The following is a 20,615-nucleotide window of genomic DNA, read 5'->3' as shown; positions in this document are numbered from 1 at the left end:
ACGGCAGCGGAGGTGGGGGCAGAGGAGAGACCCCTGTGTGTTCTTTGTCTAAAACGGCTAGCAGCAGACAGCATGAGACCCAACAAAGTAAAGAGACAACTCGAGACCTCACATGATGTCCAATAAATTGTTTTGTTGGTGCGATGGGGGTAGGTGGGCCTTGAAAACTAACCCCTTAGTCTAAAGTGGGGATGGCAGAAAAAAAAAAAAAAAAAAAAAAAAGTTTGAGAAGCCCTGACCTAATTGTACGGATCTCACTTTAAATGGCAAACCGGTCATTTAAATGTTTTCACTTTGAATATGAAACGAGGAGTAAAATGTACAATTTACAATATTATAAATTATTTCACAAGGACATGTTTTAAGGATATTGTACAGTATAATTAAATCTAAACTGAATGTGATTTTTTTTTCAGGATCATTTTAGATTTAATTATACTGTACAATATCCTTAAAACATGTCCTTGTGAAATAATTGATAATATTGTAAATTGTACATTTTACTCCTCGTTTCATATTCAAAGTGAAAACATTTAAATGACCGGTTTGCCATTTAAAGTGAGATCCGTACAATTAGGTCAGGGCTTCTCAAACTTTTTTTTTTTTTTTTTTTTTTTTTTCTGCCATCCCCACTTTAGACTAAGGGGTTAGTTTTCAAGGCCCACCTACCCCCATCGCCCCAACAAAACAATTTATTGGACATCATGTGAGGTCTCGAGTTGTCTCTTTACTTTGTTGGGTCTCATGCTGTCTGCTGCTAGCCGTTTTAGACAAAGAACACACAGGGGTCTCTCCTCTGCCCCCACCTCCGCTGCCGTGAATCCAAGAGCAAGATACCCTTCGCCATATTTTCTTTTAGGTTGACTTTTTGGTTGATTAGACCCGTCATATTTTTGTTTCTCCGCAGACCTTTGAGGTGCGAGTTGCAAATTTATCCATTTTGTGTAATTGTGGTCCGCACATTAGCCTGCTACCCATCCGCGCGAAAGTTTGTTCCTCTTAGCCCCGCCTGCAAAAGTTACTGTTGCTATGTCTGTCAAACTTTCGCTCCTGCCGAGAAATTTAAAGCCTACAGGAAAAATAAGTAATTTACATTTATTTATACGGCGGATTTCACAGACAGAATCACAAAGTGATTTACAGTGTGTATAGAAAATGAAAGCATAGTAAAAAAAAATAAAAATTAAAGTGAAATTTCCTCCCTTTCCTCGCGCCCCACCTGTCATGTCTCTATTCCCCACACTTTGAGAAATGCTGAATTAGGTCAACATTTTTCGACCCGTATGTACAGTCACCGTGTGCTCGGAGAAGAGGTAGGATTAAATATAAGTTTTACTTCTTAATATTCCTTTTCAGATTTGTTGAAAGGTGCAAATGGAACCATGTGATGTTACTTGACGTAAACATGTCTGTAACAAATACATCAAAACCATAGCCGCGTGTGTAATGACTAACATTTACATAACATTTTGTAGATGGCATTGCATGTCTTGACTTGTTCTATTCTGTCTTTTGAACGTACAAGTCAATGTCTTGTTTTTAGTGTGAGGTTTAACTGTTGTGTTTATTTTGTGTCATTGTGAAGTTTTTTGTACCTGAAAATCAGATATCCCGGCCCCCCAGACACATTTTTTCCTCTAAATCTGCTCCCCAGGTCAAAATAATTGCCGAGTGTGACCGTGTGTGACCGTGTGTGACCGTGTGTGACCGTGTGTCTTGGCTACCACTCTTTACCGCATCTCTCCATGAACCCCGAAAAAACATCCGACCTGGAGCGTTGGGCTGCAGTGCATTGTGGGTAGGCGAGTCTTGTACATGATCATGTTCTGTCGGTTCATTTGCAAAATAAACCAGACAGCACAACTCAGCTTTGATACAAAATGAAAGTAAAAAATAAGACTGAGAAGATCAAAATGATTGTCAAAGCAGCAGCAAAGTTGTTGAAAGAACTATCTTGGGACCGGGTGCAAGCTGTACTACGGAGAGTAGACGTGACGGAGTCATGTTACCACATTCCAACACCCTGTTAATTGTCCGGTGGAATGCCAGAAGTTTGATAGCAACCGAACATGAATTAAAGGGATATATTAAAAATATGAAAACTAAACCACATATAATTTGTATTCAAGAAACAGGGCTGAAGCCAAAATTAAACTTTATAATAAAAGGATATATAACGATTCGTAAAGATAGGAATGAAGGGTAAAGAGGCTGATGTGCCACATTTATTAAAGAAGATGTAGTCACGGGTAAAGAAACAGCAGAACCTTTAGCAAAAACATTTGTTAAAGTGCACAGTAATGATAATTTGAGAAATGTGGAAAAACAAAAGAGAGAAAAACAATGAGTTTAAATATTGGGGAAATGATGGAAGACAACGATAATAGCTTTACCAACACTATGGATATGACATTTTCTTTGAATGAAATGGTTCGAATTTTGAAAAAGGTTAAAAATACGTCACCGGGGAAAGACCTAGCGGGTTATCAAATGATCAAAAACTTAGGTAGCATCGTCAAAGAAGTGGTCTTGAAATGATATGACAGGATATATGAAGAAGGAGAATGACCGGCAGAGGGGAAAATTAGCGGTAACAATTCCAATATGCAAGTCAGGGTAAGACCCGGAAGAGGCAGGAAATTATAAATTTGGGGAAAGTAATGGAAAAAAAAAAAAAAGATTAATGAAAGACTAGTATATTATTTAGAGTCAAAAGAAATAATCAAAAAACTAACAAAGTGGTAAATAATGTTCAAGACTGGGGAACGGCTTGAGGTTTAAGATTTTCTGTTGGAAAGACAAAAGTCATACATTTTACAAAGACAAAAGTACAAAACAAGCTCCAAATAAAAACTCTAAGGTGAAAATATAGAAGAGGTACAAGTATTTAAATATTTAGGAATATGGTTTGATAAAAATATGAACTAGTCAACCCGCATCAGCAAAATAGATTTGATTGGATTAGATTAGATAGTACTTTATTTATTCCTTCAGGAGTGTTCCTTCCGGAAAATAAAAAAAAAGGGGAAAAAGTAAAAAAGGTGTTAAATATAATGAGGGCTTTGAGGGGTAATGATTGGGGGGCTGATAGGTTAACGTTGAAAACAATACATGTATATATTTATAACTTTAATTCCATCTGTTATTGATTACGGATGCATTATTTACCAATCTGCTTCAAAAACATGACTTGGGAAAATAGACCGGATCCAGTCACAGGCTTTAAGGTTATGTTGTGGAGCTACTACATCAACCCTAGTGCCAGTATTACAAGTAAAAATGAACGAAAAACCTTTGGACAAGAGGAGAGATCAACTCTCAGCAGTTTATCGGGCAACTTTAAAAGGATCCAAGCAAGGATATCCGACTTGTCCAGTGCTACCAAACTGCCAAGAAAAAGAGAAAACAAAAAAGAATAGTTTTGGGTGGATTATAGGAGACATATGTAATAAAGTTAAAATCGACAATATTAAAGTTAGTCCTACAGTACCAATGCCTGCAATACCGCCGTGGATGTTTGATAACCCAAAAGAAAACATGCAATTACTAAAGAATAGAAATTTAAATAGTTACCGGATAGAAAAATGGATTGAGATATGATATATACGGATGCATCAAAAACTATAAAAAAAAAATAAAATAAAGGTAAGAGCTGTAGCAGTTATCCCACAAGGAAACATAGTATTAAATAAAATAATCAGTGATAAACTATCTGTTTTTTACGGGGGAATTGGTAGCAATTTATATGGCAGTTAACTGGATAGAGGAAAACAAAGCAAGGAAAGTAGTTGTGTGCTCGCAGTCCAACAGTGCATTGATGAGCATTAAAAAAACATAGCATCAGAAACAAGACAAGATTTAGTTTATGAAATAGTTCAGGCAATCTATAGAATAAATAAAGCGGGAGGTGTGGTAACATTTCTTTGGGTTCCTTGGAAGATATTGTAGGATGGAATTCACAACACATAGGATATAAAGCATTATACACGTATTTAAAAAACATTGGGTTAAATAAAAGAATATAGAGTAGGGATCCATCTTGGTCCACACTCCATTTCAACCAGAAGGTTGCTTGGCGGAAACAACCGCCCACCTCCGGAATCAGTCCCCGCCCATTCCCCTTAGGCGCGAAATTCATTTGAGCGAAAGACATTAGAGTGAGAGGAGCTCTTTAAAGCTCCTGAGAATCTTAAAAAGCTTACAGAAAACGAGAAAAACTTACAGCGGGTGCCTGTCGGACATTCACCGTCGTTTTCGATGATTTCCCCTCGGAGCAAGGATTCGATGTCTGGAGTCTTTGGCGCAATCAAGCCTTCTCCTCTGCCTGGAACGGCCGTTGACGGACCCGCCAGCGTTAAGGGAGACGAGCGAGCCGGAGATGTAAACGGAAAATCTGTAAGTAAATATATGTATATATGTATTGTATACCGCATGTTTTTTTCTTGTAAAATGAGAATCATTTGACTCACCAGACTGCGATTGTGTTAAAACGATCGCGTTAGGATCTTACGGCAATTCCTCTATGAAACAAAATAATGAATACACATAATATTAAATAATTTGAAGGTTTAAACACACCTCGATAATCATCTTCCAACTTTGTAAGATCGTTTAAACAAAGTTCTTCGTCTTTCACTTCGTCGTCATCGGCTGGTAAAAAAAAATAGTATTACAACGTCGTACACGTGCAATGCTTTTAACGTTTAAATGCTTAAACGGAGTTAAACCATTGTCTAATAACGTGGTATAGCAGAGGTAATGGGGTGTGTGTGTGTGTGTGTGTGTGTGTGCGTGTGTGTGTGTGTGCGTGCGTGCGTGTCCTGTTGTTTCAAACGATCGTAAACATTTAAACTGTCAAATGGCTGGTCAGTAAAAACTGAACCCTCCTTTGTCCCCAAACTGACCTGTTGTTTCGAACGATCGTAAACATTTAAACTGTCAAATGGCTGGCCATAGTACTGTGTTCTGCGATAGTTTCTCCATCTGTTTAAATATGTTTTCGTGAGGTATGGAAGTTGTTTCAAACGATCGTAAACATTTAAACTGTCAAATGGCTGGTCAGTAAAAACTGAACCCTCCTTTGTCCCCTCTTCTGGTCTTAACGATGTGTGCGTACGAATGTGTGTGTGTGTGTGTGTGTGTGTGTGTGTGTGTGTGTGTGTGTGTGTGTGCGTGTGTGCGTGTGTGCGTGTGTGCGTGTGTGCGTGTGTGCGTGTGTGTGTGTGAAGTGCGTGCGTGTCCACATCTCCACACGTAACAAAAACTTCCCAATCCACGGTAGATAACGATGAAAATATCGAGAAAGGGCTTCCGTCTCTTCTTTCTTTTAGCTGAAATAAGCAGATATCACCCATTTCGTATCTGAATACAAATCCAAAAGATCCCTCCATCCCGTACGCTTCCAAGTCCCATTTCTCACGCAAAGACTCGGTCGGCGGCATCTGAATACGATTTAGAAACACTCGACTTTTTTGCGGAGCGTCAATGTAAGTTTTATTATTTTTATAAATCGACACAGGCGTTTCACTAATCATGACCGAATCGAACAAAGTCTTTACGCTAACGTATAAAGCTCCAAATAATGACTAAGCCTTACACCGCCCTTTTGTACCCCTCCTCTGCGTGTGTGTGTGTGTGTGTGTGTGTGTGTGTGTGTGTGTGTGTGTGTGTGTGTGTGCGTGCGTGTGTGTGTGAAGTGCGTGCGTGTCCACATCTCCACACGTAACAAAAACTTCCCAATCCACGGTAGATAACGATGAAAATATCGAGAAAGGGCTTCCGTCTCTTCTTTCTTTTAGCTGAAATAAGCAGATATCACCCATTTCGTATCTGAATACAAATCCAAAAGATCCCTCCATCCCGTACGCTTCCAAGTCCCATTTCTCACGCAAAGACTCGGTCGGCGGCATCTGAATACGATTTAGAAACACTCGACTTTTTTGCGGAGCGTCAATGTAAGTTTTATTATTTTTATAAATCGACACAGGCGTTTCACTAATCATGACCGAATCGAACAAAGTCTTTACGCTAACGTATAAAGCTCCAAATAATGACTAAGCCTTACACCGCCATTTTGTACCCCTCCTCTGCGTGTGTGTGTGTGTGTGTGTGTGTGTGTGTGTGTGTGTGTGTGTGTGTGTGTGTGTGTGTGTGTGTGTGTGTGCGTGCGTGCGTGTGTGTGTGTGTGTGTGTGCGTGTGTGAAGTGCGTGCGTGTCCACATCTCCACACGTAACATTCCCAGCCATCAATACATCGAAATCTGGAAGTTGTTTCAAACGATCGTAAACATTTAAACTGTCAAATGGCTGGTCACATGCTGCTCAGATGACATTGCTTTCTTAAAAAACTGAACCCTCCTTTGTTCCCTCGTCAGGTCTTAACTCCACCCTCTTCCTGGTTTAACCACTCCCACCGCAGGTCTTAACTCTGCCCTCTTTCTGTTTAAAACTCCACCCTCTTCCTGGTTTAACCACTCCCACCGCAGGTCTTAACTCCACCCTCTTCCGGGTAAGCCACACCCACTTGACCCTGACCTTTGACTTTGACCTTTGACTTTGACCTTTAACCTTGACCCCTCATAAATCATTTACCTTTGAACTTGACCCCTCATAAATCATTGGCCTTTGATTTATGAGGGGTCATAAATCATTGATTTATGAGGGGTCATAAATCACTTTTTGACTAAAGGTATCCCCTTAAATTCTCTGGTGACCTGTGAACCTGCAGCGAAGCAGGGTGTGCCAGAACCGGCTTCAAGATCAGCGACAGGTGCATAGATGACCCACCTGGGAGTGTTTATCTAATCACCTGTCGCTCTGTTAAAGGCAGCTGCCAGGAAGGAGGGGCCAGTTGGAGGGCGAGCGAGAGCGAGAGCAAGACTGACGTGAGAAAAAGATGACTGAAAAGCATGAAAGAAGAACATTATTTAAAAATAAATCATTGTTCCAATTCATGCACGCAGCTGTCAAGTCAGTGATTGGTGGTCGGAGGAACCCGGAGGAGAGAGAGTCCTCCACACTTTCATTATAAAATTGCAGCTCATGTTATACTTTAACTTTTTTTGCGGGCAGTGGGCCGGATTAAACTTGTTCACGGGCCTGATACGGCCCCCGGGCCGTACGTTTGACACCCCTGCTTTAGACAGTGGATGAAATCAAATCTAATCAAACTTTATTTATATAGCACTTTTCCTACACAGGCAAGTAGCAAAAACAAAGTGCTGTACAAAATAAAACAAAGCAAAGCAAACAACAAAAATAATTGTAATATAAGAAAAGAATAAAACTCACTCACACACACAAACACACACACACACATAGCACTATTGACAATAACAAAAGAAAAACAAAACATGGCATGGCACTGAGAATTTGAGGAAAAACACCACCTTAGAGGCATCTACACTGGAGAATAACTAAAATTAATGTCTTTAAAAATATATAGTATAGAAACTATGATAAAGTATATGTAAAAATTTAAATATAAATATTACTTTAATAGGTTAATAAAAACAGAACATTGAGAGCATGTTAGTAAAAAGATTATTGATTAATATAGAAAACAGCACAATAAAATAATTAAAAACAGATGATCAGTAAAAAGCCTGTTTAAAAAGGTGTGTCGTTAGCCTTTAAAAATAAAAGCAACGTTCTCTGCAGTGCTGAGGGTCTCTAGCAGGCTGTTCCACAGGTGGGGGCTACAGTGGCTAAAAAACGCTACAACGTGTGCATGGGTCTTTGTCCTTGTATTTGTTAAATCTGAAAGGCCGGTGCTAGAAGACCTCAGGATCCGTGGGTGTTGATACGGTAAAAGCAGGTCAGATAGCTAAGAAGGCGCAAGGTCATTAAGACATTTGAAAACGAATAATATAACTTTAAAATCGGCCCTGAAGTGGACGGGGAGCCAATGCAGCGACTTTAAAACTGGTGTAATGTGCTTCCACCCTCTGGTCTTTGTCAGCACGCATGCAGTGGAGTTTTCACAGCAACTTGCTTATTTTACTTTCATTATTTGTATTTTTATGCAGTTTTGTCCTTGCGTGTTTCCACAATTTACACAAGGTGTCAACAAATGTGGAAACACTTTGAATAATATTAATAGAGGACATTTTTATCCAACCCTCAGGGGACCAACCTTTTACCTTAATTTTGGCCATCATTTTTGTCATTACTTTATTTTTACTAAAGAGTTTACTAGAGAGTTTTTTCATGTTTAATTTCATAATTCCAGTGTCCAAATAATTTACAGGTGTAGCAGTTAAATCCACAAAACCCCAAAGAATTTAAAAGTCCATCATTTAAAGGGCATAAAAACAGTTTGGTTTATCATTTATTTTAACTTACTTTTGTCGAATATCTCAATCAACTTCAGCCAAAAATAAAAATACCAAACGTGTAATGTTTTTTGTTTAATTTTAAACTTAAGAATGCTTATTCATCAACTGATGTCACAGTAGTCAATTTAAATTAGCATAAAATTTGTTATTTTAGTCATTTAAATGTGTGACATCTGATCAAAAGTTTCAAATAATTATAGAAATAATATTTTGTATTGATAAATTTTAAGCAAAAAAAAAAAAAAAAAAAAGAATCCAAAATTTTTCATGCATTTCAAAAACGTACTTACTTTTATGTCCTGATAAGCTTTGAATATAATTAAAATTGAATAAAATACTTTTTAAGACAAAGCCTCTTGTTATAGATATCCATATGCTTGACATACATAGCGATTAGAAGACAATAATCTGTGTCTCAACAACCAACTTTTGTTACTTACTGATACTTGTTTTTGTGTATTTGGGATCTGCATAGGTCCCGAAAATTTGAAATCAAACCATAGTGAGATGGCGGAGATATTTATAAAACAATCTTGCCTACCTTCATACTTCCTCCAAACAAGCCGTTTGGAATTTGTCCAATTTGTGACATCAGTGGATACCTCCATATATGATAGCGGTTTACCCAAAGATCTTTGTGCAAGTCCGACATTGTAGTCAATAAGTTCCTTGTTTTTTTCTATACTCTTGTTGTGGGGCAGACTGGCTCGTACATGCACATGCATCCTCTGCTGAGAGCGCATAGTTTTAACTTATATCTGTCAAGAGACTCCATATGGAAGCGCTAAAAACTACAACATGGCTAACAGGGAGAAGAAACAGTAAAAGTCGAGGCATGTAAATAAGACTGCCCACAAAACGGCACATTCAGAAGAGACATTCAGAAAGGGGCTTGAGGTTAGTCTGTAAAACATAATCTATACCACATTTTGACCAAATAACCACCATTACTTGTTATGTAGACTACAAAGATGTGTTTTAAATGTAGGAAAAAACATAATGTGACCCCTTTAAAGAAATACTTCCAAAATATTTATTTTGTCAGAGTTACACATTCTGAAAAATGGTCTTGTTATGCAAATTACAAATGTCCACTACATAAGACGCTAGTTCTCAGGAAAGTTGCAATTTTTGACCATCTTGCTCGTCAGTTATTTGTTTGAGTACCCGCTTGTTAGAATGGACCTAATGAAGTGTACTCCCTCCTGATAGTGTTTATTCCCTGCATGTATTTTCTTCTTTCTATGCTTTGATAAGATGTGTCTTAAACTATTGTTAATATACATCTGTGGTCTTAGCAAGGGCTGAGGACACTGCAGGATCTGGCTCCGGAGATGCGCCTGGCTATGACGTGCGACCTGGAAGAAGAGGAAGGTGTGGATGGAGAGATGACAGGCGATGAGATATTCTACAGTGAGCAAACAGCCTCGGCCACCACCACGCCTGCAAGCACACCCATGCCGCCAATAGAAGTGCTGATACAGCAAACCGCTGTAGTTGTTGAACCAGACGCCAAAGAGAGGGTAATCACTGAGCAGGTGACAGGTCTACAGGATGCCCAGAGACCTGGATCAGAGCTGGCAGGAGTGAGCGTTATCACAGAGCAGCCAGTGCGATCAAGAGCCCCGCTCAACAGGTTTGGTTCTTTCTCTTTTCTCATTTACACATGCTGCTAACATGTAGAATAACTCATGCGTATATACTTGTTAACAGGGCGGATTCCATCAGCAACCTACCTCCCCCTCCTCCTCCGGACACTCCAGTCGGATCTGAGTTCACAGCCCCTGAGGCAACTACACTGAGAGTGGCTGAGCATTTTTATAGCAATGAGGGAGATGCTGAAAGACCTGCATCAGTAGACCGGTAAGGAACAAGAAGCGTTTAAATCGGGAATATTGTCACAATCGGGTCGAGTCGACCCAAGGGTTTGTGCTCCCCAGGATGTGGAAGGACAGGCAGGAAAACAGTGTGCATGTAAGAGCAGTCTTTAATCCTCCGAGAAGTCAAAAAATAAATGGACTGCTGGGAGCACATCAATCAATCGATCAATCAATGTTTATTTATATAGCCCTAAATCACAAGTGTCTCAAAGGGCTGCACAAACCACAACGACATCCTCGGTAGAGCCCACATAAGGGCAAGGAAAAACTCACCCCAGTGTGACGTCGACAATGATGACTATGAGAAACCTTGGAGAGGACCGTATATGTGGGCACCCCCCCAGGTGACCGAAAGCAATGGATGTCAAGCGGGTCTAACATGATATTGTGAAAGTCCAATCCATAGTGGATCTAACATAGCCGGGAGAATCCAGAGCAAAGTGGATCCAATATAGTAGCGAGAATCCTGTCCAGAGTGGAGCCAGCAGGAAACCATCCCAAGCGGAATGAAAAGTTCAAGGCTAACCAGGGCATTGTTTAGCAAATTGCTAAACCGCAAACAGAACAAAGAACTAACTTACCACAAAGTAAATTGTCACGCCGAGTGCACAGTGCTATGGGTCTAAAAAGGAGCCATGAATAAGGCTGCAGCAGGTGGGACCAAAAATCATAAAACTCAAACAGGTGTGAATAACGCTCAATGCTCCTAGCAACAGGAAACGTAACCAAGGGAGGCTTATCAGCATTGGCAACACATTGAATAACACAAAACATAAACAGACATGATCTGTTGTGACAGATCATGACAGATATTTAACCAAATTGTTTTGGGAGCCACATTTCCAGAAACTTAAGGACTTATAAAGGCCAAACTTCTCCATTCACTATTATTCTTATTTTGTATATTCCAAAGAACCAGCGACCTTTACTGTAGACATTACATTTTAGTCAATGTGTTTATCTATTCAACAGAGTTACAGGTGCACTCTGCTATTTTTAAGGATCTTCTGCAAAAAATTTGACCGTTATTTTACTTGTTGTAAAGTTAATGGTATTCATATTTCGGCATTAGGGTTGTACAGTATACCGGTAACTAAAGTAGCATGGTACTGATGAATTAAAAACGATACTGAACTGCCTTGGAAAAATACTGGTACTTTTTTTTTCATTTGCATGCTGCCGTGCGGCGGTGACGTACAGAACCGAGGTGCATGATGTGTCAATACGCACACACAGACAGAACCGAGAGCGCAAACAAGAAGAAACCGTATGGAGAGGAATAACTGAATTTTGTAACAAGTTTCTACAATTTTTTGTTTTATTTTTAAGAATGTGTTTTACCTGATCTATGTCTTATGTGTGTACTTTTAGCCTTAGTATCCTTTTAAGACTTAGACAAACTTTATTGATCCCCAAGGGAAATCATTCCATTTTGGCATTTACTAATGATTTTAGACCAAGAGTGGCAAACATGAATCATGAAACATTTAATATAATGTCAATAAAGATTTCTATTCTATTCTAACCTAATCCTAGACTATGGTAGACTATAAGTAATTTATACACTTGTAAATTGTTCTTTCGGTGTAATGAGAAAAACCCAATTTGTGTAATGCCTTTTAATTTTAATTTTAACCTCTTAAAAAATGTTCTTTGAGGCAATAGGAAACGTGTGTGTTAACATTAAGCCAATATGACTTTTTCTGCGGTCACCCTCATTTTGAAAAGTATCAAAGTATAGAAATACATTTTTTTAACCTTTTCTATTTATTAATACAATGCAATATTCCGCTCGCTAAACAATCTACAGTTAGAGACTATCAATCAGAACATATAGAGAATATAGACTTGATGAGGGAAGTCTGGGCTTCTCTGCTTAGGCTGCTGCCCCCGCTACCCGACCTAGGATAAACAGAAGATGGATGGATAGATGAATAATCTAAATTCAAAAGTGTGATTAATCTGATTTAAAACAAATTATCCTTTGACACACTAATTAATGCATATTGTTTTCTTGTAGGTATGCGTATCCTGAGGCCACCTCTCCTTTACCACCTGAGCCTGACTACAACAGCCAGAACCTTGAACAAGCCAACATCAACGGTGGAATGTCATGTGTACCTCACAATGTCAATGGCTTCGGTAATGGTTATAATGGAACCACTACCACAAGTGGAGGAAGTGTTGCTGGGAGCCCCTACCCGACAAACGAATACAATGGCAACGGATACTCGGCATACCATGAAAACGGGAGCGTCATGAGCACAAATGGCAACGATCGTGTTGTGAGTAGAGGTTCCACAGGAAATGGCTACAATGGAAACGAGAGCAGCGGTGCACAGTTTGTTAGGAGGAGGCTCCTTCCTTCCATACCGAAAGGTAAATCATTATTAGATTAGATTAGATTAGATAGTACTTTATTTATTCCGTCAGGAGAGTTCCTTCAGGAAAATTACAATTTTCAGCACAATCCCCTTCAAGATTAGACAAACATTACAGGGAGACAGAACAGGATCGCTGCTGGGTCTGCCGGCTTCCAGCGCCCCTTACAAAAAATATGAGATACAGGTAAACAAAGGGGGAAGGGAATGGAAGAAAAAAATAGAAGATTAAAATAAAATTTAAAAAATGTATTTTCTACTTTAGTGTGGTAGTATTACTGCATGTCATGACAACATTATACAGTATGTACATCATTATCAGGTTTTTAAAAACATAGGAGATATTCAGGATGCGAGCAAAAAAATTTGCACTTGCAAAATCTTTTCTTTATTGGCACTATATTATTATTACACAACAAACACTGAATGCATCTAAATGGTTGAACGTGTAAGTCTAAAAAAGTTTTAGTCATCTTTTGGTTAGTAGGATATGGCCCAAACACATTAGGACAGTGTTGTTGCATTGAAAAGCTAGCAGGCAACTTCCAAACTGGGATTACCTGAAATCAAAGGAGGTTCTGGTCTGAACAAACACAAAAACTCCCCGAGCATTTAGTGGAGCATATGTGAGCAACATCTGACATGCACACTGTGACCATACTAGCATCACACCTGTCTCAAACATGACATCTTAACAATTGAAATGTCTTATTATTACAATCAAATAGCAGCATTTTTATGAGAGTATTTTCTAGTATAAGTGATTTGGCCCACTTTTAGTTTATACTTGGTGTTGAAATTGTCCAATCGTCCGAGTTTTTGTCTGGCCTTAAATGCATCAGTGGCTCAGTGCAATGAGTGTGTGTGTGTGTGTGTGTGTGTGTGTGTGTGTGTGTGTGTGTGTGTGTGTGTGCGTGTGTGTGTGTGTGTGTGTGTGTGTGTGTGTGTGTGTTGGCGCAAGTGAGAGAGCGGCGGCTGCTGTTGATATGACAGATGACAAAGTTGTTTTGGACCTGGTTTGTACGGCAGACAATGACCAGTTTTGCTAAAAATAAGTTTTTTTTTTACCAATGTTTTTGGTGTGGTTACGACTGACAATAAACCATTTTGCTCAATAAAGTGATCCATGGACCTCCTGTTCTCCTTAAAGGGGAACATTATCACAATTTCAGAAGAGTTAAAACCAATAAAAATCAGTTCCCAGTGGCTTATTTTATTTTTGGAAGTTTTTTTCAAAATCTTACCCATCCCGGAATATCCCTAAAAAAAGCTTTAAAGTGCCTGATTTTCGCTATCTGTGAAGCCATCGTCCATTTTCCTGAGACGTCATCCAGTGATGTCAATACGAATAGCACAGCAAGATATAGCGACATTAGCTCGGATTCAGACTCGGATTTCAGCGGCTTAAGCGATTCAACAGATTACGCATGTATTGAAACGGATGGTTGGAGTATGGAGGCAGATAGCGAAAACGAAATTAAAGAAGAAACTGAAGCTATTGAGCGAATAGCTATTGACGCTATTCGGCCATGTTTGCCTTAGCATCGCCGGTAAAATGTGCAGACCAACGATCAGAAGTTTCGCATCGATGGGTAAGTGTTTGTTTGGCATTAACTGTGGGTGGAGGGAAACGCTGGATGAAAATATAGTTTCAAATGTACATACAGCTAGCCTAAATAGCATGTTAGTATCGATTAGCTGGCAGTCATGCCGCGACCAAATATGTCTGATTAGCACATAAGTCAACAACATCAACAAAACTCACCTTTGTGATTTAGTTGACTTTATCGTTGGAACTGCATCTGCCGGTTATCCATACATCTCTGTGCCATGTGTGCCTTAGCACCGCCGGTAAAATGTGCAGACACCCCTGCACATTCGATGGGGGTCTGGCGGCAGATTTTTTTGACTTTATGGTTGGAAATGCATCTGCTTTGAGTGTCGCAGGATATCCACACAATCTTGCCATCTCTGTAGAAGAATAGCTTTCATTGGTGAAGTGTGCGGAACAAACGACTGACCATTTCGTCGGCTTTCCCCTCACCCTCGTATTTTGAACAAATTTCGTCCAATTTCTTGCCACTTTCGCAAATTTGGGCAAGTGGTGCAACTTGAATCCCTCCCTGTTAGTGTTGTTACACCCTCCGACAACACACCGACGAGGCATGATGTCTCCAAGGTTCCAGAAAATAGTCAAAAAAACAGAAAATAACAGAGCTGAGACGCGGTGTTTGTAATGTGTTTGAGAAAATGGCGGCTTTATTACCTAGGTGACGTCACGTTCTGACGTCATCGCTCCGAGAGCGATAAAATAGAAAGGCGTTTAATTCGCCAAAATTCACCCATTTAGAGTTCAGAAATCGGTTAAAAAAATATATGGTCTTTTTTCGGCAACATCAAGGTATATATTGACGCTTACATAGGTCTGGTTATAATGTTCCCCTTTAAAGCGTATCTTGACAAATGAAAAGTGTTGACCAGCATTGTTTTATCTGTTGGCCGCATATTGTCACCTGTCACTCAAAGCTGCATTGCAAAATCCTACAGAATAGATTGTTATGTGTTTATTTTGTTTAGAGTTCGGATTGGGTGAATTTTTTTGCGCGGCATAGATTTGCTGTGCACAGAAGATGCATGAGCAGTGCGGAAATGTGCAGAAGTGCACCTTAGAGGGAACGTGCATGGTCTTTACCTAAGGAAGCCTAATGATAATAGTGAATAATGACAGGTTATGTTATTATTTTTTTCAACTCATGTTCCTGCATATTTATGTTGAATTTGTCTGCACTTTTTTGTAAAAAAAAATCACACAAAATTATTTTTAAGGGAGCTTTAGATCCAAAACAGATCCGCTCATGAAAGTGTCAGCAATCATTTTTCTTTTACTTTCAATGCTTGAAATATTTTTAAAACTTCAGATATATATTTATTAATGTGAATTTTGTATTATTTTCAATTTTATCTAATGTTTTATGGCCTTTTTGTATTTTTTTTATAATCGGAAAATGCAAAATATGCAACATTTTTTTTTTTTTTTTAAGTTGCAAAGTGGAATATTCCAAGACAGGCAATTATAGTCGTGAATAGGTCAACGATTCATGACAACAATGATTTTGATACTTTTGATAAGTAGACAGAAAAATATTATTTTTAAGGTTCCTACTGAGGTTGAATGAAAAAAGCAGGCAGGACTTGGTTGTGTTGTTTGAGTTCACACCATTATTTTATGTTAAGTGTACAGTAACTGCCAAAGATCAGGTTTAATTTAATTTTAATGGCAGTTTAACTTAATTTACCCTCATCAAATCTATGAGAATTATGCTCATGGGTTTTTGTGTGCCATCTAGTTGTTAAGGGGTGCAATTACTTCCAAACAATATTTTCTTGTTTTTCAATTGACAAGGATGAGATTAATTTGGTTTTCTAGTAAAAAAAATAGCAGTTGTAATGGGAGTCAATGGTGCTGAAAGGGGTTTTAAGAGACAGTGTATATATTTTATATTTATATCCTTTTCTCAAAATTTTGCAATCGTATTGCATCGTGTTTTTACATGATGCAATACGATTTACAAAAATATTAAAAGAAAAAATTGTGGAAAACATCCCTTTGCAAAATTTCTGATGCTCAGTCATAGAGACGTCTTAAGCGCAAAAAATATGCCTAAAGTGGTGAAGCTTTAGTTTAATTTGAACTAAATTTTATAAACCATTTAGTTAAGAAACACATTCATTATAAATTAAGTTCATTTATTTTAGCACAACATAATTATATGTAAATGTTCTGCTCATAATTTCCTTTAAGTCTCTTCTTATGGAGTATATTTGGTTTGTACTTCTGTTTCAAATCAACCTGATGAGAATTAAGATATGTTAAATAAATTATCATCCTTGATTAACACATGGCGTCGTATCATTTGACAATGGTGTAAGCTGTAAGTAGGTTAGATATAATTATTGAATAGGACGAAAATCAAGGGTAAAATCAGTGTTAATATTCGTGTGGGCACTGGGCCCCTATGTAGTGGAAAAGATGGCCCCCGATTTTAAAAGGATTTAGAAATGCTGATTTACCCCACAACCGTGTTTTCTCAAGTCATACTCCTACTTACTCATTTAGGTCGCAAGCCCACCTTTAACTTCCAGTGTCTGAGGCCACAAAGCAGTGGGGATGACATTCCCATCCCAGGAAACTATCAAGGCAACACATCCCCATCCAGATCTCGCCTCCAGGTAAAAAAAAATTCCCTATCAGACTCCCTCACTGCCTTGTTTCATTGGTTCCTGTCTGCTTTATTAGACTCACCACAACTTGGACTCCAGGCCCAGCAGTGTGTCCTCAGTGTCGTCCGTCTCTTGGGCAAACACAAGGGCAGCCGGCAACACACCAGGTCCTGGATTGATCACCCCCTCAGCACGCAGGGGCAAGCTGATCTACACGCCTATGATCCTGGTGGATGAGGCCACAAAGACCAGCCAGCCGCTGTGGAGCGATGGCTCGGCCAGTCTTCCTGCGGGAAGCCATCCCGGCTGGTACTCTGGTCAGAACAGGACCGCCAGCTTGAGGGTTCCACCGGCCAACCAGGGCTTTGTGAACAAAGGCAGTGCTGACAGTCTGGTGGAGTCGGTGAGTGTCAATTAATAGCACAGGTGGATTCAGGGTTTATGTGGGGGAAAAAACTAGAAGGCCACCGACCACCTCTTAGGTAGGTTCAAACTCTTATTTACTGTTTTTAATGTAAAAAAGTGTGTGTGATTAATTTAATTATTCATATAACTTTACAACTAAAATATAATTTTAACCTTTATAAAAATAAGCGGCGTTCAAGAGGGGAATTTTTTTCTTCCATTTGAATATGTAATTAATAAAAAGATTTTAAGTCGTAAATGTTGATATAAAATTATCATAGCTGTAAAAGTTCAATAATAAAGTTTCTTCAACCAAATTAAGAATATTTACCTCTCCGTACACCCCCTATCAAAAATCTAAAATGGTTTGTTCCACCGGATAACAGTAAACTCAAATAATTGACTTCAATTAACATAGAGGTCAGAACGTCATCAAAGTTCACCGTTAAGCATTCACACACAGCACCAACATTTTGGAACAAGGAGAACTGATAGAAGAAATAAATTTGTGGCAGCATAAGAGAAAGTTATTAAAAAAGTTTCACTTTTGCATGCATTGTCCATAACTGTGGTGCATGCAAAGACCCTCAATTACAGTTTGAAACAGGCGCGTCACTAGTTTTTAAAGACAGGGGAAAAGTTAACTCCTAGAAGATGCACTAATAGGATAAACCAGAAATATATTTTTTTATAATTCACATTATAGAAAATGGATGGATGGATTATCCACCGATGATGTTCCTGCACATGAATCAGATAATCTCTACTTTACGCTCTGACGTAAAGGGAAACTTGACATTTTTATGATCATATTTAAGTGAAGAATGAAAGGTTATATGATTATTGGAATTAATATTTTTGCCACTTTACATGCAATTTTTTGGCTTTTTTAATGTAAAAAAAAAAAGAATTTGGTGCTACGCCCTTTATACTGTAGAAGACGCAACGACATTGGTTAGCATATGCAATTATTTTTCCTGGTCAGGTCTCATGATTTCAAGGCCACTTGTTGCTAGGCAGACTTCATCTGGCCTAAGCCAATTAAAAACAATTACACTATGTCAGCCATGCCCACCAGACTGTTTGAATTGCAAACTAAGGACTGATGATGCTGTGCCCTTGAACAGAGAGCTGTCTGGAAATGAGCTGTAAAGATTATGACACACATATATTATGTTTATATCACTACTCAGCACTGATTATAATATATATTTATATATATTAGAAAGAAAACTGTATGTAACTATAAAAGCTTGCTCTAAGTCACTTTTCTACTGCCTCTTTTCCTTCCTAATGTCAGATCCTGATTTCTGAGGGTCTGGGAATCTACGCCAAGGACCCAAAGTTTGTGAATTTTGCAAAGCGGGAAATCGCCGACGCTTGTCATATGAGCTTGGACGAGATAGAGAGCGCCGCCGCGGACCTGATCGCTCGGGGAGCCGGACAGTCGATGTCTCATTTTGAGGACGAGCTGGCCGACGAAATGAACTGTGTGATTTCTTACTGACACTTGGAAAAACTGGAATACATGCGAAAATATGAGACATACATTAATTTTTTTGTCTATTGGCTGTTGCCATGAACATTCAGGGATTTACATGTGTGAACCCAACAAAGACTTTTATGCATATTATGCTGTGTTTTTATTTTATTATAATGACTGTGCACCTTTTTGCAATGGACGCTCATTTTGTACTGTACTTGAATGGCCACTTTCCACACCGTTATGTGCAATTTAAAAGGAAACTGCACTTTTTGGGGTGAATATATTCTGTCATTCATAGTCCTTATGTAAGACAAGCACACCAATGTTTTTCTTAGTTTTTTAATGCATTTTAACTATAGTAAATAAATGTGAGCAGAAATCTGCCTACAATAGAAGTCGCTGCCTATAAAGCCCTTAAAAATACATCCATACACCTCCATCCATGTTTTATATACACAATGTAAGTATGTAACAAAGTAACAGGCACATTCATAATAACATGTAATATTTATGTATTTTGCTCATTTTAAGCACATTCGTTTTATAGAAGCATCACAATGTTCCCGTTTTCCTTGAACTACAACAACGTGTACAACTCATGCAGACTTCATGGGAGCCAACAGACATAATAAAACATCTCTTACTTTACAATGTCTGCTCTCACTGAGATACTGACTGATGACATGTTATATTCCTTGAGGAAGAATGACTTGTAATCTTTGTGAAGGGTTAAAAAATGGTGGGTGCAAACCAGCGTTTTTTGCATGTCTTTCTTGTCATATCCAGGCCAACAATGGCTGTCAACGTGTACCAACTTCTCAGTTTATGTCCACGTCATTTTACTTTTAAGGTGAGGGGCATAATTCATAATATAGATTTAACTTGTACGAGCTCCGATGCGGGAAAGCAGCTGATGTCACTACAGCTGCATAAGGAAGTTGCCTCTCTCCAAACAATGTGCCACTGAGAGATAGGTTCTTAATGTTAGCGTTTATAATAACAATATCGCTAATACATGGTTAATATTCAGGTCAGGAAATGTACATGGAGTATCCATCCATCCATTTTCTACCGCTTGTGTCTTTCCGGGTACGCGGGGGGTCGCTGGAGCCTATCTCAGCGACAATCGAGCGGAAGGCGGGGTACACCCTGGACAAGTCGCCATCTCATCGCAGGGCCAACACAAATGGACAGACAACATTCACACATTAGGGTCCATTTTAGTGTTGCCGATCAACCTATATATGGAGTATTGTTGGAAATTTTGTGATTGTTTTTTTTATTGGATTTTATGTTGGAAATAGCCACAATGAAGTCAAAGCTCTTATTGCTTCCGTTGTAAGTTAGAATGCATTAAAAGAAAATACATCCATTGTCATGTCTTTCATAATGATTGTGAATGATGGGCAAAAATCCCCAAAAATTGCAGTTCCGTTTTAAATCGTCATATTGTTGCTAATCTGTTTTGTTGCTTAGGACAAAGAATGATGACATCACACTCCACTTCCAGTAGGAGCATTAGCAAATTATTGCGTTTGTGCGTGCAAACTGGGGCTTTTTGTGGCCAGTATGGTGAAATAAAGAAGGGACTTTTCGCAGTTTATTTTAATGCGGTAGCTTAATACAAAAAGATTGTATTATGTAATAGGCTTCACGGTGGAAGAGGGGTTAGTGCGTCTGCCTCACAGTACGAAGGTCCTGAGTAGTCCTGGGTTCAATCCCGGGCTCGGGATCTTTCTGTGTGGAGTTTGCATGTCCTCCCCGTGAATGCGTGGGTTCCCTCCGGGTACTTCGGCTTTCTCCCACTTCCAAAGACATGCACCTGGGGATAGGTTGATTGGCAACACTAAATTGGCCCTAGAGTGTGAATGTGAGCGTGAATGTTGTCTATCTGTGTTGGCCCTGC

The 20,615-nt window shown here is 39.0% G+C and overlaps 1 protein-coding gene across 1 annotated transcript in view; it reads left to right on the top strand.

Annotated features, from left to right (window-relative positions):
* The window catches only part of cacna1fa (calcium channel, voltage-dependent, L type, alpha 1F subunit a), a 59,196-nt gene extending 38,674 nt beyond the window's left edge, over positions 1–20,522 (top strand). Inside the window, exons 43-48 of the mRNA XM_061904097.1 lie at positions 9,635–9,972; positions 10,050–10,199; positions 12,237–12,595; positions 16,715–16,827; positions 16,895–17,221; positions 18,524–20,522. Of these exons, the coding sequence (XP_061760081.1) occupies positions 9,635–9,972; positions 10,050–10,199; positions 12,237–12,595; positions 16,715–16,827; positions 16,895–17,221; positions 18,524–18,730 (1,494 nt within the window). The 3' untranslated portion in view covers positions 18,731–20,522. The remainder of the gene's footprint in view (positions 1–9,634; positions 9,973–10,049; positions 10,200–12,236; positions 12,596–16,714; positions 16,828–16,894; positions 17,222–18,523) is intronic.
* The last annotated feature ends 93 nt before the right edge of the window (positions 20,523–20,615 follow it).

This window comes from Nerophis ophidion, linkage group LG06 (assembly GCF_033978795.1).
Source record: "Nerophis ophidion isolate RoL-2023_Sa linkage group LG06, RoL_Noph_v1.0, whole genome shotgun sequence".
Classification (NCBI taxonomy): Eukaryota; Metazoa; Chordata; class Actinopteri; order Syngnathiformes; family Syngnathidae; genus Nerophis; species Nerophis ophidion.
The sequence above is the reverse complement of the archived record's forward strand: the minus strand, read 5'-3'. Positions and strand labels throughout refer to the sequence as shown.